General features: G+C 40.9%; 1 protein-coding gene across 1 annotated transcript in view; it reads right to left on the reverse strand.

The window, feature by feature from the left end:
* Nucleotides 1-309: 309 nt before the first annotated feature.
* LOC141434244 (uncharacterized) overlaps nt 310-18,767 on the reverse strand; it is a gene marked incomplete in the record, with an annotated part of 104,394 nt that continues 85,936 nt past the window's right edge. Inside the window, 7 exon segments of the mRNA XM_074096627.1 lie at nt 310-5,992; nt 6,551-6,666; nt 6,820-6,899; nt 7,343-7,414; nt 8,564-8,754; nt 14,756-14,870; nt 15,086-15,225. Coding sequence (XP_073952728.1) covers nt 1,956-5,992; nt 6,551-6,666; nt 6,820-6,899; nt 7,343-7,414; nt 8,564-8,754; nt 14,756-14,870; nt 15,086-15,225 — 4,751 coding nt within the window.

The following is an 18,767-nucleotide window of genomic DNA, read 5'->3' on the forward strand; positions in this document are numbered from 1 at the left end:
CTTTCTGGATCAAGAAGCCAGACCTTCGTCATAGTATAGGCTGAAAGTTTTTTTATATATGGTGCTAACACAGGTAAGAACGATCCCCAACTATGTAATTAATTAGTTAGTTAAAATTTCAACTTAACTTTCGTCATAGTACCTACAAAACCCTATCCATAGATAGGCTACTACAAAATTAATCAGTTTTATTCTGTGATTTTACATTATATTTTATCTACCTATGAAGGAATTAATTTAGTTATTTTTATATTGGGCTTCTATCACTCCAACTATCAGACTACTGTTTAAATAAAATAAACCTCTATAAATGTGGTAAATATCATTTATTACCATCAAAATACGCACCTTACATATATTTTATTTAACTAACTGGCGTAACAGAATAATGGCCTACCAAACCAGCGGATAACCAAGTATATTATGCTATGGTCGCACTTAATACATATAACGATAGAAAAATCAGTACTACAACACGAGAAGGATTTATGCTAGCCAAAGACCGATTGGACTAAAAAGTTACAAAAACTTTATTATACTTTAAATTTTAATTAAAAAACCTTTTTAGTTCAACCGATCACAATACAGTCCCAATTGTTCAAAACTCGAAGTTTACCATAAACTTGACATATTTTTTTCTTTTGAAAGAATGGGACTGGGTCGGGTTGGACTGTCTAAACAGGCAGCATGTCGTTTGCGCTAAATGATATTGAAGCAGACTCTCGCACCATTATACAGGTAAAGCGTCGTCTTAGTTCATAATAACTTCATTAAAACATTTTACGGATATACGGGAGAACATGAAAATTCAACCACAATGTTTCTACGTATGCAATCGTAAATTAACTCAAGCAATTGAAATATTTAAGTATCACCTTCGATTTAGTATAACAGTCGATTCTACTAGTGACGAGTAAATTAAAAGGATACAAGTTCGGAAATGCGTGTTCCCTATGAACTACATTAGCTTACCTAACATTAAAAACTGACTAGACGTAAAAAAATGAGGCAAACACCATTTTTGCCCCCAATTTTTACTCCAAAGCTACATGACATTTTTATATTTCAACGTTATCGTAACATTATGAAAAATATACAAACTGTGTTAGGTACCTACTATGTTAAGTTTTGTGTAATATTTACATCGAGATGATAAATTACATTAAACATAATGTAATTCTGGTGAGAAAACTCATGTTTCTCGACTTAATTACATGAAATTTTTTGGCCAACATAGGAACATAAGTATGGTTACTAGTATTGACTTACTTTAAATTGCATATTTTAATGGTTAAGTATAAAGCGTCTTAAAACTTGAATTATTTTATAAAATCTGTCAAAATAAAAATAACTACTAGATTTCATATCTACCTACACATGGGAAGTGCCAGGGGTTGTTGTGTGAGTTCCGTAGCTATCCGCCGATTTATTAATTTATAATAAGTGATATCTTAAGAAACTAAAATTGCAGTCAAAAAGGGTTTTGTCACATCCCTAATGCAAATAAATGCAACGAATATACAAAAGAAAATAAACTATAGACAAAAACATCCGGTTTCACTGATACTCATGATCATGAACGGTTTAGTTTAAATAAGGATAAGTTTTTCATAAGTCCAAAGTCTGACACAGGAAAAGCGCGATTTCATCTATTTCTAGATCTGATCGATCTAGAAGTCTTGGTCAAACGTTGGGCAAATACAAACAATAATCAACTAGCCTAAGTCTTGATAACAAACATTTTTATTATCACCCCTCGCAATCAAACTCACACATTTTGTGACGTCTGCTCAAAAACATTTCTGTTTTAAGTCTGTTTGTTGATACAAACTTCTCTGTCATTCCATCAATAATGACAGTGAATAAATATTCCAAGTTACGCCCTAACACGATAACTGTTTACGTACACAATACCATGCAACTTTAATAGTTTTTTTAGTTTATTACACAAAATTTTACGTTGCCTGTCCGTTGGCTGGTTTGCGCGTGAATACTCGCGAGAGCGCCGGTTTTTTAACAGTCGGTGCACTTATTTTAGACGGCGTGGATTTCGGCCTCAAACTGGGTATCTGCGACACTTTGATTCCTATGGCAGTCTTTTGTTTCGGGGCCGTTGGCACGGTCTGCTTCGGCTGACCCTCGAAGGTGGAACTTCGAATCAGCTTAGGCGTTTCTGTTTTGTCGCTCTCAATCCACACTCGCTTGTCGGGCTTGGCGGTTACTTTTTTGCTCTGCTCCACTTTCTTCCACAGATTGGCTATCTTGCTTTCCACGTCTTTGGCGGATATTTTGGAAGACTGGACCGAGTTGACGCTGGATGTGCTGCCTTGCCGGGAGCCTCGTGAGGCTAAGGTGACGGTTTTTGCGCTATCGTTGCTGTGCAAACTGTGATTCGAAGCAGAGTTTCTCATAGTAGGCTTGGTGTTCTTAGGCGGAGGTTTGTCACCACTCCCGCTCTTTTTTAGAGGCGGTCGCGTGTATCGATTGAGTTGCGGTAGTCTCGACGGAGATGTGTTGTTTGCTGCCGATTTTGGAGGAGTCTTAGCGTATCGAGACACTGCAGGCTTTTTATCTGGTACTGGCAAATCTTTAGCCGGCACGGAGCTCTCTTCTTTGGTGAACGTCCCTTGTCTTTCCAGAGGCAGCGGCTTGCCTGCCACTAAAGGTATGGCGACAGTTTTCTGTTGAGCTGTTTTCGAAGGGGACTTGTTCAAAGTCTTTTTGGGCGACGTGTTAGCACTCGGAGGTTTGGAAGCCGTAGGGGGTTTGCTCGAGGCTTTGGCACTTGTTTGAGCTTTGGGGGTCGCAAGGGGTTTCGCGGGTGGCTTGACAGGGGCTTTTGATGTTGGAGTAGGTTTCTTAGCGGGAGGAACGCTTCTCCTGTAAGGAGAGACGTAAGCCGCTTTCTTTCTGCCCCTAATAGTCTTAGCTTCTTCCTTTTCGTGGGAATCGTTAGAGTCTAGACTGTCGTCTCGTCTTTCTGGTTTAGTTATTTTAGGTTTAGGCCGCGGGGGCTCGTCCTCTTCGGAATCCGATTGCACTTTGTCAGAGTTGCTATCTCCCTCGTAGCTCGCGAAGTCGCTACTGCTGGGATTTTGGAGTTTATCACTTTCCAAAGCCCTCCTATAGGACGCTGTCATTTCTATATTCTTCAAATTGTTAACCACGCAGATATCAACAGCAGCCGGGCTTTCTATGACGGGTAAATAGTTTCTAAAGCTCTTGGTGTAGGTTTGCATTTGGGTAGAGTTTAATTCGAAATCGTCCTCGGTGTGGCCGCTGTCCGTCTCTCTGAATACATCGTCCTGTCTTTCATCTATAATTTGTTGGTGGCTCAGTTCGTTGGAAGACAGGCTGTCGTAGCCTGTAGTGGTTTCCACGTTTTCGAAGTTAGCGTCTTTAGTAACGAAGGTAGGCGAAGGGGGGATGTCTTCGCTGAGGGTTCTCGTTCGGAACCTTTCTGCGTCTTCCAGACGTTTTTGCCTAATAGTTTTCTTAGCTGCCAGCCGTTGCTTCAAGCTTTCTATCTGCGGGTCCACCGTCTTAGTTTCTTGGATGATGCTGTGTATGTTGACGGTCTGTGTTTGGTACCTAGCCCTGTCCTCTAGCCGTCGCTGTTTCGCGCTCATTTTCCTCTTGGACTTGGCTTCAGAGTTGGCGGTGACGTATTCGTCGGAGCGGTCACTCTCCGATTTAGTCCAAGTGACGAATTCTTCGGACTCCACCTGTAGAACTACGTCGCTTTCTGATGAAGGGTCGATGATGGTGTACGTTTGATATCTGTCCTTGGCGGCACTTCTTTTTTCTTTCGGCGTCAGGTACTTAGGATCCCTTTGCCTCTTAGGAGTTGATTCTACGCTGCTAACGTCAGATGGCAAGGGCGTGCAATTCTCTGAGCCCGAAGGTATGTCAGTGACGACGTTTAAAGTGTTAGAAGTGTCATCGTACAGCTGATGTGCTGTTGTTTGCTCTATTTCTACGGTTGACTCGGCCATTTCGTCAAACAGAGATGGCGGGTTGACTTTGTCTAGATCTAGCATGTTAAAGTTGTGACACAGTGGGAAATCTTGTATGGGTTGTCTGAAGTCAAAAACTACCGGCGTCTTTTCCCTATCAGCGACTTCAGACACTATACTGCACACCGATATCATGCTGCTCTCCAAGTCAATGTTTTCCATTTCAGATGGTGGTTTCACGTTATCCAGGAAACTAACTGGGTTACTGTCAAGGTGTTCCGAGCTTCCTTGATGCATGGAGTTAGTTAGTGCTCTTTTAACCATCATTGCGACGGGCAAGGATTTCTTTCGAGGTTTCTGCGTCCTTTTGGACTGTGAATCATCCCATTGTCCCGAAGCGCTAAGGGAGAGAAGGCTACCCAAGTGTGAAGGTGGTTTCACGTTGTCCAAGTCCAAAGACGTTAGAGATGTAACACTGTTCTCCATGGCATAAGCGGAGCTCTTTAATTGCGCTGCCAGTCTGGCCGCTTCCTTTTCTATAGCGGACGCCATGAGCGAGTCAAACTTCTGTTCACCATCATCCACTAAGGACGTGAAGCTGGGTTCTGGAATGTTATCCAACAAAACATCATTGACGAGATTGGACTCTGTGATATGCAAATCTGAGATGGTCGGATCCTCTAGTTTGTTGGTGAGATCAGGTCGCGAGCAAGACATAACCGTCTCGCTTTTCTCCAGCAAATCGGGTAGTGCTAGAGCAGGATCGGCGATTTCGCTTCTTAGAGAGGATACCATGTGGACGGAGCCGCTTATGGTGGGGAACGTGACGTCATCGGGGCAAGTGTTATCATTCCACGTGTCGTGTCTAGACTCCTCGTGTTTCTCCGTGTATTTGATGTCGGTCCACTCCAGTTTCCGGCGCGTGAGAGTGCCCGCGTCGTAGTTTTTGACCGCGTCATCACTCCAGGAACCGTCGAGAACGTCGGCGTAGGACTCATTGGATCTGTCGAGCTCGTCCTTGACCTCTGAATCTATGGTGGTGTTAGTGGAGCGCGGCGCGAGGCACTCGTTGGAGCGGTTGATCTCACTGGTGTCGGTGGAGTGTGTGTGTGTGTGTGTGTGTGTGAGTGTGTGCGCGGCGTCAGAGCCAGGTGTGTTTGTGTTTGCGCCGCCGGCGGGCGCGCGCCCCGGCGGCGGCGCCGCTGCGTTTTTTGAAGTGTTCCCTCCCGCGCCGCGAGCTATCACCTCCTCCAAAATGGCGCGATCCCTAGAATCTTCTCCGACCATCTTGTCTAATGCTCCTTGGCTTTTGGCGTCCTTCTTCCTCCGGGAACGATGGTCGCGCGCCTCCAGCCTGTCGTCACTCCTGACTCTCAACTTCTCTTGCTTCTTTTGAGCCTTGGACATGCCCATGCGGACGCATCTTTCGAACACTTCTTTGTCAGTTGAACCGAAGGAATCGTTGCTCAGGGAGCTTAGCGAGTTGCTTCTTTCCAATTGCCGTCTGGGTTCGTCGATCCTAGCGGGCAAACTGGGCGGTCCGTCATCATAGTACCTGGAGCTATGCGCTCTGAACCTCGATGGGATTCCGGAGCCCTCTCCATGATAAGAATAAGGGGATCTAGTTAAACTGTGACTCGTGTAATCTTGTTCTAACTTTCTGATCCTATTGCTGTTTTTAACGTTATAGACGCCTGAAGCTATGTTCTTCTCGAATTCCGGGTCCGGGTCTTTGATTTTCGGCCTGTGTTGGTTGATTTTGTCGCTTCGGTCCAGGGATTTGTGGTTTCTGGGGTGTCTCGTGTGTTCTGTGGGGCGTTCGACGGAGTGTGCCTTGTCCAGGTTGTAATTGGCTCGGGGGTTGACGCTGGAGAGGCCGGCCTGGACGGTCTCCTCGAATATTTCCCGGTCGGTGGAGCCGAAGGAGTCCAGGCTGAGGGAGCTGGAAGAGTCTCGTGGAGCAGCGGGCGCGGGCTGCGGCTTGTCGCGAGAGTTCCGCTGCAGTTTCACCGGGAGACGGCTCTCGTGCCGGCGGCCTGGAGGCAACAATATTGTGTAAATAATAAGATGCCGTAATGGGTAGCCATGGTGGCCGAGTGGTTTGACCTTTGGCCTCTCAAGCAGAGGATCGTGGGTTCGAACCCCGGCTCGCACCTCTGAGTTTTTCGGAATTCATGTGCGAAATTACATTTGAAATTTACCACTAGCTTTACGGTGAAGGAAAACATCGTGAGGAAACCTGCACAACCTGCGAAGCAATTCAATGGTGAGTGTGAATTTCCCAATCCGCACTGGGCCCGCGTGGGAACTACGGCCCAAGCCCTCTCATTCCGATAATGAACGAAACCTTCAAGGTCGCGGGTGAGCAAAGTAATTGCTTTAAGCATATTGATATGGACCTCCGCAAAGTAACGCCTGATTCAATAAATTAGTTAGGTACTATTTTTACTTCATAAATATTGTCGCCAAGCGCCAACTACGTGAAATGGTTGTAGGCACGTCAAAACCTATCCACTCTTCTAGCAATATGCTTATAATGTCGCATACTTAAGCTTGCGCGACACATCTATTTCTCTTATAACATGTTCTTATACCTTGCGCTTCGTGCGGCGGTGGGCGCGGCGGCGCGGCGTTGCGGGTGTCCTTGGGCGGCAGCGGCGGCGGCGGGCTGCTCTCCACGCAAGCGCCGCGCTCAGAACTCGCGCTGCGGCTGGAAAAAAAAAATTAGTTATGAGCCAATTGCAAGCAAGACCGTAATGTCAAAAAAACCTCACGATACTAACGCCATCTAGCGATATTTCGCCTCTCTTTTAGCCCTCATTGCACTTTATCCAAGGACTGTATAAACCACGTATTGACTCACCTATCCCGCACGTTCCGGTTGAACTCGTGCGACATTTTGACAGTCTCTGTAGACGCGCGCAGGTACGGCGGTAGTGATCTCTGTAAAACATAAACAATTATAGTTTGCAAATATTTTCATGTATTTCGTTCAGCCAAAGAGTACGAAAAATAAACAGTACAACCAGAATGCTACGTTATTTATAGGAGACCAATTTAAAGTTTTATACATTTAATTCGCTTATGAATGGCACAATTAAAAAAAACGAAAATTTGCAGATTCGATACTGTACGTTGCGGCAGTCGTAGTCTAAAAATATTAGTGTTTTGTCTCATTTTTTCATACATTTATGAGACAAAACACTAACATTATTAGACTAATATGCTTTGAGAAACAGGGCCCTGATCTTTAACAGACGACCACGTCCACTCAATTAATTATTATTTTAGGGCGCATTTGTCGTTAGTTGACACCTGAGAGGGTTTCATTGTATCCCTCAACTATCGACGAAAATACATTAGACATGTAGGTAAGGGTAACTTACGCAGAACTCGTCACGGTCCGCATAAGTGTTGATTGGCGAGACGTCCGACGGTGCGCCCTTGTTTTTCACCACCTGTTCAAAGTCAAAGTCAAAATATTTTTATTCAATTAAGGCTACAACAAGCGCTTATAAACATCAAAAAAAAAATACACCACCGGTTCGGAAAAATCTCTGTTTGTGACATAAGAAAGATTATGATCAAATTAAGTATGCATTCCGTCTTTTTGTAGAAAATGAAATTTAGTATGGATTTTCTATACCTAGTCATATATATGGTATACCTAGTGCCATCCACGAAGACGCGTGATTTTGTCAAAATTAGACATTAATGACATTGTAATAAGAACAACGGCACTAAAATGTAACGGCGGCTAAAATGTAACTAAATACTCTTCTGTTGGTTCAAATCGGTTCAACCTAACGCGAGATAATCGCGGACAAACATACATACATACAGGTCAAATCGAGAACTTCCTTTTTTTGAAGTCGGTTAAAATACCAAAACCTCTTAAATGCAACAAATACTTTTATGAAAACCGCTTTAAAATCGGTTCAGCCAAACGCGAGATAATCGCGGTAAACATACATAAATGTCAAACTTTTTTTTTATCAAATAGCTGGAAAACGAGCATATGGGTTATTAAAACAAACCCTATTTGTACCGTACCGACCACCAAGTAACAACCGGCTCCTTAAACAATAAACAGAGACCGATTATCAAAAATTTGATAACATGTTAAAACATATTACATTACACGTTACTTATAAGAAATAACAATACATTTCAAACTGACGAGTAAAGCGTAACTATGGTATACCTAATACATATTTTGCGACCACTTTTACACTGTTAGCGACTTAGAGTGATACAGCGCCATCTATCGAGAAAGCTGGTAAACAGGTAACAAAGATTGAGCCTTTCAAATTCGCACATGACATTCAATACCGTATTAACTCAAAATAATATTGAATAATAATTTTAATCTAACCTCTACATGTAATACAGCAGCATTGTGAGTTAATACGGTATTAAATGTCATGTTCGCAATATACTGTACAGTCGAGGTCAAAGATATGTTTAGGTACACTTTACTAGCTTTTCACTATCACTTCATGATTAAACTTAAGTATAAAATTGTCAGAAGGCAGACTGTGACAAAGTACTAAAGTGTACATAATGATATGTTTGAGGTCGACTGTACGTACAGGCCGCGAGCTCACCTTATCGATCCCCTTCTGTATGCACTCCCTCAGGAGGTCACCGTGGTCGCTGAGGCCGCTGCTGTCGCTGGCGGGGGCCGCGGACTCTATCGACAGCGCTGACAAGTTCGAGTTGCTGCCGGCTTTGGAGAGTATGGCGGGGGTGTCCTCGGTGAAGTACACTTGGCACGTGTCGCCTGGTGTCTGGGTTCCTGGCAACGTATACATTGTTCTTTTTAGAGACCGTATTATATAGAAAATAATAGTAGATTATTGTCGTGGCCTGGAAGTAGGCAATTGCTGGCTGAGTATGAGTATTAAACGGACGAGCTTGCGAGTCCGTTTAACTAATACGAAGCCAGCAATTGCTATTCCAGCCGAGACTAATATAAAGCTTTTCTCAAAATGGTGAATAATTCTGAAATAGAATAAACTTTTTCTCAAAATACTTATATTGTAAAATTTAATTTTAATCCAATATTTTTCTTATGCTTTCCCGCCTTTTTTCATTAAAAAATAAACTGCAGGTGTGTTTTTCCACCGAAAACACCACAAGCTATTTCAGACCCAATAGAAAAAGTCCGGAGTTCCAACAAAATATCTGATACCGGCCATTAGACTTGGCTGTATGTATACGACTTGTGCCAATATTGCCATGGCCTTTTTAACTTTAAAAAAATGTGACTGATTGCAGGCGCGCTAATTCATTATTGTCGAGCTAGCGCGCCTGCAATCGTTTTAACTTTTTAATTTTTTCGCTGACCATAAACTATGCACTTCACCTTCTGATATGTAAACAATAATGTCAACTTTTACGGTCATTTTTGAGAAAAATTCTTTAATAAATAACACGTAATATATACAATAATGAACGAAAATAAATAAAAATAAAAATAAAACTAAAACTAACTTACTCTAATCCTAGAAATCTAGATTTACAAATATCACCCATGTCGCTGCTATTGGGCAGGGTGCCTGTTGTATTTGACTTTGTTTATTGAAGTGACATACATACATCAGATAGAATACAATGTATAGTAAAGAATAAGAAATTTAAACATTTTGATTAGCCAGTTATACAACATACTCCCCGTAATCAAAACAAGATTATAAACATAAACCTATTCCTTTTATACAATTCTGATGCTTGATACGAGCCAATGGCTTAGTTAGTACATCAGCCCACATCTCCAAAGTATTGATATATACGACATTAATAATATTGTTCGATAATAAATCTCGTATATAATGAAATCTTGTGTCTATATGCTTGGTTCTGTTGTGGTGAACCGGATTCAATGCCAACTTCTGGGCAGACTGTGAATCATTATAAATAGTAATAACAGTTGACATACCAGTAAGTTCACACATCAATCGCCTCAGAAATTCAGCCTCTCTACCCGCACTGGACAAACTCATATATTCCGCTTCGCTGGACAACAGGGCAATGGTGGTTTGCTTCTTACTTTCCCATGAAATGGCTCCCCCGGCCATAGAAAAATAGAATTCGGTGTATGAACGACGATCCATAGGACAATTGGCCCAATCTGCATCCGCGTAGCCAATTAAACATCCACCGTCTTTCCTGTAAGTAATGCCCAAATCCATAGTGCCTTTCAAATATTGTAATACACGTTTTGCCGCCTTCCAATGACTTTTATCATATTTAGTATTGAATTGACTTAAATATGATGTAGCAAAAGCAATGTCTGGACGAGTATTAACGGCCAGAAAATTGAGTGAGCCTATCAATTGCTGATACGGATAGGATAATGAAGATTCACTTACATTCTTCTCACTCGGCAGAAACTTTTTAGTTTCCAACGGCGTAGGCACGCTCTTACAGTCCATCATGTGAAATTTTTGTAGCAAATCACGAATGTAACTTTCTTGAGATATTTTAATCTCATTAGGTTTGTAATGTATATTTAAACCTAAGTAATAACTAAGTTTGCCAATCACTTTCAAACTAAAATGATTCCGCAAGTCAGATATGACAGTATTTAGCGTTTTATTTTCTTTGTACAAAATGACAATGTCATCGACATGGAAAGCGAGTATTATTAACTCGTTACCAAACTTTTTGGTAAAAATACATGCTTCCGAAGGAGTTTGGTTAAAACCTATGCATTGTAAAATTTCGGTCAACTTTTTATACCATGCTCGTGAAGCCTGTTTGAGGCCATAAAGCGATCGTTTCAGTAAACATACTTTATCTTCTTGACCAGGTTTTATAAATCCTTCCGGCTGACTCATATATACTTCTTCCTCCAAAATTCCGTTTAAAAATGCCGTGTCAACGTCTAAATGGTGCATTTTCATTCCCTCTTCCGCAGCCAATGCGAACAACATGCGTAAAGAAGAGTTTCGAACGACTGGAGAGAAAGTTTCCAAGTAGTCAATACCATAAACTTGATTAAATCCTTTCGCGACAAGTCTGGCTTTATATTTAATTACGTCACCATGCGCATTTTTCTTCAGCTTGTAGATCCATTTGCAAGGTATGACTTTCTTATCTGGTCTATCAACGAGAACCCAAGTTTGTTTCTCAAGCAGTGACTGATATTCATCTTGCATAGCTTGATACCATTTATCACTATCTTCTGCGTTCAAAGCCTGTGTATAAGTTGTAGGTTCATCCATCAGCTGAGGGGATGAAGTTTGCATGCATACACAATTGGCAGCAGAATTAGGTTTTCTGGGTCTCAAATTGTACCTTGGTTCTACAGAATCAGTATCAGATTCAGTTTCTTCTGATGAAGATGCAATAACAGGTTGAACTGACACATTTGGAGTAACAGCGTTATGCCACTGCCCCACGACATTAATATCAGACTGAACATCTTCTGATATAATATCTACAATATCAGGTTGAATCTGTTCATTTTCGATGACAGCGCTTGTGACAGGTGTTCGACTATCTGAACTATTTGACGAGTTTACTTGCGAACTTAGCAATAGAGGCACAACTGCTGATTCAGTTAAATTATTATCAGACTTACAAGTTGTCTTTACTTTCAAATCTTGAAAATCACATTCAAAGAAAGTAACATCTCTGCTTTTCACAAGTCTTCTGGGATATCTAATATCTCTGAAAAAATAACTTCTTGGATCTTCTGAATATCCAACGAAAATATGTTCGGATGCTTTCATGTCCAGTTTCTTCCGATTACATTCAGGGACATGGATGAATGCTCTGCATCCAAAAACACGCAGATGAGAAAGATTTGGTATTTTAGCATACCATTTCTCGTACGCCGTCTTCCCATTGAGAGCACGGTGAGGAGACCTATTTTTAAGATATACAGCCATCTCTGCAGCATCTTGCCAATAAGCTGGAGAAAGGGAACTATCAGAAAGCATTGATCTTACTTTCTCCAAAATTGAGCGATTTGTTCTTTCTGCAATAGAATTTTGCTGAGGACTGTAGGGAACTGTTGTTTGGTGTTGAATTCCTTCATTTTGTAAATATCTCGAAAATTCAGCATTAACATATTCTTTTCCATTATCGCTCTTCAATATCTTAATCTTTGCTCCTGTTTCCCGCTCTACTGTGGACTGGAAAATACGAAACTTGTTCTTTACTTCCGCTTTTGAAGGAATAAAGAATACAAAAGTCATACGAGAAAAATCATCTATAAAAAATAAAATATACTTATTGCCTTGAAATGAAGTTTCAGGCAATGGTCCACAAATATCTGAATGAATAAGTTCCAGAACAGAAGTTGATCTTTTATGTGAAACTTTCTTAAAGGGTTTCCTATTCTGCTTACCTTCAATGCAGGGGATACATGGTTCCTTATCGACTTCTGAGTAGTCCACGCCCACTGCGTGTCCCTTCCTCAGTTGATCCATTCCGATGCGACATAAATGACCTAGTCGTCTATGCCAGAGCTTGAAGCTAGAAACATCAGAGTGGGTCTCAAAAGCAGATAATTGAGTCGTTGGGTTAACCGTACAGTCTAGAGAATACAGTCCACCACATATAGAACCATGTAAAATTACATCACCTGTACAAGAAAAAGCATCAGAATCATAAAAATTACAACCAGTTCTATCAAAAACTACGTTAAAACCTTTATCTACTGCCTTCTTTACTGAAATAAGATTAGAATTCAAGTTCGGTACATGAACTACATCAGTAATCTTCTTTATATTAGTATTCTGACCGCAAGTGGTGATAGAAATATCTCCAATGCCTTTACTGGGCAGTACATCTCCATTTGCAATGGTTACAGTTCCAATAGACGAACTTCTCACATTATTCATCCAATCAGCTCGTGACGTCATGTGTGCTGAAGCTCCAGAATCAATAAACCATTTATCACGCTCTAATCCGTCATTGACATTCAGTGCACATAGAGAATTTTTGTGATTTACGGGTCTCTTCTTCTTGTCCTTTTTATGGGACAATCTGGACGCTTATGTCCTGGCTCCATGCAGTCGTAACACACAATAGGTTTCTTCGGTTGGATGTAGAAGGTTTGTTCTGGTTCATTCGTGTACGAAGAGCAGTACCTGGGTTATCTATAGCTGGTTTATTCAATTCATTCAATAATTTGGTCTTAATTAAATCCACTGTAATGTCTATGTTGGAATTTTCCAAAGCCATTACTAAAGGTGCATATTGAGCACTTAAACCTCCAAGAAGAATCGCAGCTATTGAAGCATCTTCCATAATTTTGCCAATGTCGGCTAAATCTTGCACAGTTGACATGACAGCATTTATGTACGTCTCTATATTGAAATCAAAATCATCAAGACAGTACCTGTAGAGTTTCCGTTCGAGGCTTATACGTCGCCCTAAACCTTTGTCCTCGTAAGCGGACGAAAGAGCATCCCAAGCTTCCTTGGCTGTTTTGCATGACCTTACATGAGTTATTGCCATACCATCTAAAGTGAGACATATTTTCGATAACGCCTTCTGATCGTTACGTGATTTTATCTCAGTAGGAATTTTACTATTATCAGAATATCCGATGATCGTCTCCCATAACTCTTCATGCATAAGGTACATACGCATTTTGAATTTCCATACGGAATAACCGTCTCTGTTAATGAGTGGTTTTATGCCAGAAATCGAATTATTTGCCATATTTATACGCACAGCTGTTCGATGTCACAACAAAAATAGTATGAAAATATCTTCGTGAACTATTGAAAATTTTCACAGATTTTCATAATTTATAAACGCACATACTGGAAAAAACTAGTAGATTCACTTTTTATAAAGAATATATCGTTTTTATAAGTAATATACTCAGTTAAATATAGAGTTTCGTGCTGATAACGAATGTTGTATTTGACTTTGTTTATTGAAGTGACATACATACATCAGATAGAATACAATGTATAGTAAAGAATAAGAAATTTAAACATTTTGATTAGCCAGTTATACAACAGTGCCCATAAGGCTGGCTGCGTTTCCTCGTTGTATGGCAATGCCAATACGTTGACCGAGGAAAGAGCCAGCCCTATGGTCACCAGTGAAACGAGCAAGCTTCTTTTCTCAAACATGACATAAAATATTAACGTTGTGTTACAAATAATAGAATGGAAAGTATAGCGCTGCAGTCGCTGCGCCTCGGCTGCCTGCGCGCGATCACTCTAGCGGCCTGCAAAGAGATTTCATACAACTTTCCCGGCCGCTGGCCGGCAATGCGACCGTCTTTTGCTTCAACGCGAGCTGAAGCACGGCCCGCGCCCGCAGTCGCCGCGCCAGCAGACAATCACAACAGGGCGACGAGACTAGCATCCCGCCAGTTTGATTTCTTGTTTTTTTTTTTCATGTCATGTTTGAGAAAAGCTAGCACGGAACGTGGCGTTGCCGGCCTCGCATCCCTATCCAACCTCGCTAGGCTCGGCTGTCTATATCTACTTGGCCGGCAACCCCCTTCTTCCCGGCCTCTACAGTAATCTACTATTTCTCAAACAAGCTATGTAATGTTTATGTTGTGTTCCATAAAACAGGCTTCAAAATATACTGTTGCAGGTTTTGTTTCAATGCAAAACGTCAAATATCCACGATAAAGGCCATTCATTATACACGACTTTAAATTAATAATCTGAATTTCTAAATAGCAGAGAATAGTCGTGATAGCCTGGTTTGACCCACGTGCTTTCAAGTAGAGGATCGTGGATTCAAACCCGATTAGTATTAGTATAGAAGATTAGACCAAGCAAGGAAATCTTATGAGATATTTCTCCTCTTACCTCTGAGTGGTTCGCTGACAAGGGTCCTCGCGGGGAGGGCTTGTGGCGCGTGGGAGCTCTCTTCCAGGTCAATCTTGGAGCTCTCCTCAGACAGCTTTGCATCTAACTGCGATGGCTGTAAACAACAAATTATTTTCGTTGATTGAAGGTTGTGTTTGTGTATTAACAGGGTTTTATGGTTACTGCTGATTTTAGCTTTCTTGGCAAGTCCTTTTTAACTTGGAACACGTCGTGCAAGATAGGGCCTCCTTTGTTCAGCAGTGGACGTCTTCCGGCTGATGATGACGATGATCATCAATGGATGGCGAAACAGGGGGGTAAAAGTCTCACCTTGACCTCCTCGTCGATAGTGAGACTGCTGAGACTGCTCAGGTTGGGCGGCGAGCACTGCGCCGGGGTGTTCTCGACCATGAACTGAGACGTGCGTTCTTCAAACACTGAGACTTCGCGGCACGACTCTCCTCGACAAACTGCAGAGAAAAGTACATTGTTTTTCTGTTAAATGGACCATATGTAGTTTAGATGTCGATGCAAGTACAGCGAGTAACAAAAGCTTGATTAAAGAAAGAAAGAAAGGTTTATTTTGGCTCCAAAAGTACCACCTAAAACTAAGACTAGAACTAGCACTAAAACTATGTTACTTGGTGACACGACAGGATACCAAAAAGGGCCTCCACTCAGCATGTGTTGCCGCACATTATGTGCAGTAACGCTAATAATTAATTAAAAATACATATTTTTTTAATTAACAAAAAAACTTATTTATACCGAAAATACAAACCGAGACATGGATGCACAAAAAACCGGAAAAAGGACAGCACTGGGAATCGAACCCAGGTCCTCAGCAATCTGTGCTGCGTGCTATAACCCCTACATTACTGCTGGACAGGAAATCTAGACACGAATTTTTCCTATGCATATATATCTCAGGTTGCTTATTTCTACTATGCTACTTAAGAGTCGCAGCAAGTAGCGCTCAACTCCGCGTTGAGATCACGCGCTAACGCTTTAAAATGTTGTTGTTTCACCTAGAGTAAGACAGGGCGCTAGAAAGAAAGCAAGAGCGCGCTAGCGGGAAGGCGGAGCTAGAGACATGTCACAGTAACAATATTGCAGTAAAATATCTTCATACAATGGTGAAATTATTGCAGTATCTAAGTAGAATATAACAGTAGAACATCTCCAGACCAAGATTTAATATATACAGCGCGGGAGGGCAGCTACCGGCTAGGATATTATTTGGCGTTCCAAAAACGTAAATGTACATTACACTACACATTACGCTGTAAAACTTTTTTACTGCCCATGGTGAGTACACAATTTTACGTCTTCACCTTGCCAGAAAGTGGGTTTTACCATACGCATAGCGGGCGGTAAAACTCACATTATGGCCAGGTGTGGCGTAATAGTAACATTATGTCTTAAGGGCGGTTAATAAGAAATTACGAACGAGAGTATTAGAAGCTCAAAGTCAAAGACTGAGGACTAGGTCGATGTTCATAATTATAGTACCGCCCGTGCGACTTACAATGTTTTCATCACATTTGCGAGTAAAATTGTATATGTGTAAAAGAAAAATATTATTGTTACAAAAATTGCCGATACCGCTGGTGCAGTTCTGGCAGCGCCAGCTACCAGCCGCCCTCCGCCTCCCGCAGCATGTGCCTGACATGCGTGCACGAGGTCCTCCTGCTAGTCGTGCAGAACCTGCGCGCGCAGCAGTATTAGTACGCGCAACAACTCATAACGCCAAAAAAAGGCCCTTAGGTTTATTAAGGACTGCAACCAAGTTAGCCTGCAGCTTACGACACTGTTTACGAGCAAGTGTGATGAAATAGTATATTGTACAACAAAAGCATAAAACGAGCAATTTTACCCGAGACGTTCATATAGCCACCCGAGCCACGGCGAGGGTGGATAGAAACGTCGAGGGGAAAATGGGCTCAATGCTAGAGTTTTACACTCTGCTTTTCACTTCGCTTGCGAAGAAATGAAATAGCAATAGTAAAAATAAATGTTCACTTATTTTGTACCTTTTATTTTTCATGCTTTACTATATTAGTTTTATTGATTTATTTTCATCGATTTGATTGATTTTTAGGTGTAAAAAAATAAAAAAATATGTAGAAACTCTTTTGTTTGTGGTTTCACACCTTGATTGCCTTGACCTTAGACGAAGATTCTACTTTATGCACTAGAGCATAAAAAGTTATTGTATGTTGCCTAGATGCAGCATGAACACGCACTTTACGAGCATGAGAAGTGAAATAGTCGATTGTACAACAAGAGCATAAAACGAGCCATTTTACGACGTTTACGATTTAAGACGTTCGTTCCGGTACGGCGAGGGTGGATAGACACGTCGAGGGAAAAATGGGTTTAATGCTCGAGTTTTACACTGCTTTTTACTTCGATTAATTCGAGGAAATAGCAACAGTGGAAACAATGGTTCACTTACTATGTTTCTTTTATTTTTCATGAATTACTATATACATAATTCTATTTTTTTATTTTATTGATTTATTTTGATTGATTTGGTTAATTTTTAGTTTTATATAAATAAATAAAAAAGTTAAAAACTTTCTGTTTGTGGCTGGTTGACACCTGATTAGCTTGGTCTTAGACAAAGATTTTATTTTATGCACTAGAGCATAAAAAGTCATTTTATGTCGCTTAATCTCAGCATAAAAACGAACTTTACGAGCATGAGAAGTGAAAAGTATAATATCTATAGACTACAACATCAACTTGATTGGACACATTGAAGATTGGGTGTATTGAATAAAAAATAAAAAAGTCATACAATATTGTGTTTTATTTTTTTAATACATACAAGTATGAAAATTCGCTTATTTTTAAGAACTCTCTCGTATCGGTAACTTTCTAGGTAGACGCGGATCTATAATTTCAGGTAGTATGCATTCCATGTAAAATTTTCTCAATTTATTTAATATGCTCTCCCAGAATCCTGTATCCTTTTCGATTTTTTCGAATAATATGCCTTTTGGAGTCCACACCAACGAAGATACAGTATCTTTTTTTTGTAATATTTAACTGACCTTGTACTTGATAAAAGTAGTTGTGATTTTGCTTCAGTTTTTATTTCTGAGGATCACTTTCGTCCAACACACAGAAAGTAATTTTTTTCTTTAAAATAGCTTCTGTTGGCGTCATATTTGCCGCCGAAGCTGGGCATTTGATCTCCACAATTGTTTCTTCGTCTATGACTCCGTCGGGACTCGCGCCCTAAATACTGGTGTTCCTCGAGGATGTTATAAGCCCACAAGGTGATACTTGCACTCCTAGTGCAGCTTCAGTCTCTTTTAAGCGATGGGCTCATTTCTCATTGCCGTATCTAGTAGCATCGCTACCTTTAAAATTGCTATATAAGAGTGTTTTATAATATTTTTACACGACGTGGCAGCTCTTCTCTTACATATTTGACCAAACACTGACGCAGTAAGGCGTATTTTTCGTTGTTTGATCCATTCAGGGTTCGTTGCCTGCCAACGGTATCTTTTTGGATATTTTCAAGTTCTATTTTACTTTTTGAAAAGTCTGCTAAGAGTGCTTGTTTTCTTTTTCGTAGTGCTCCAACACTTCCATATCTGGTTTTTTCGATATACGTAATGTTCATCGGGTTCCTGCGATACGTTTTCTTCGTTTTGATTTTTTGTCTGGCTTGATTTTCTTTTCGCCTTTTCTGCCTGCCTCTTCTCATACTTCTGCGTGTAGTCCCCAGTTCTTCATTTTTTGTTAATACTTTACTCATGGTTGCTACAAGACTCCCGGTGTTTTCTTTTTGTAGCAGCTGCGTAGCAAACGGGACTCATAAGATCCACGAAGGGAGTAATGTTATTTCGTTTGCCTCCTATAAAATTTTGCGATTAGGTGCATTTAAACTGCTCAACAATATTGTTTGTTTGCCCCATAAGGAGATTTCGGCATTGCTTTAAAATAGGACTTATAGGCGGTGTATATGTCATACCACAAGCCACAATTTCTTTCATTT

The sequence above is a fragment of the Choristoneura fumiferana genome, chromosome 13, assembly GCF_025370935.1.
Source record: "Choristoneura fumiferana chromosome 13, NRCan_CFum_1, whole genome shotgun sequence".
Taxonomy (NCBI): Eukaryota; Metazoa; Arthropoda; class Insecta; order Lepidoptera; family Tortricidae; genus Choristoneura; species Choristoneura fumiferana.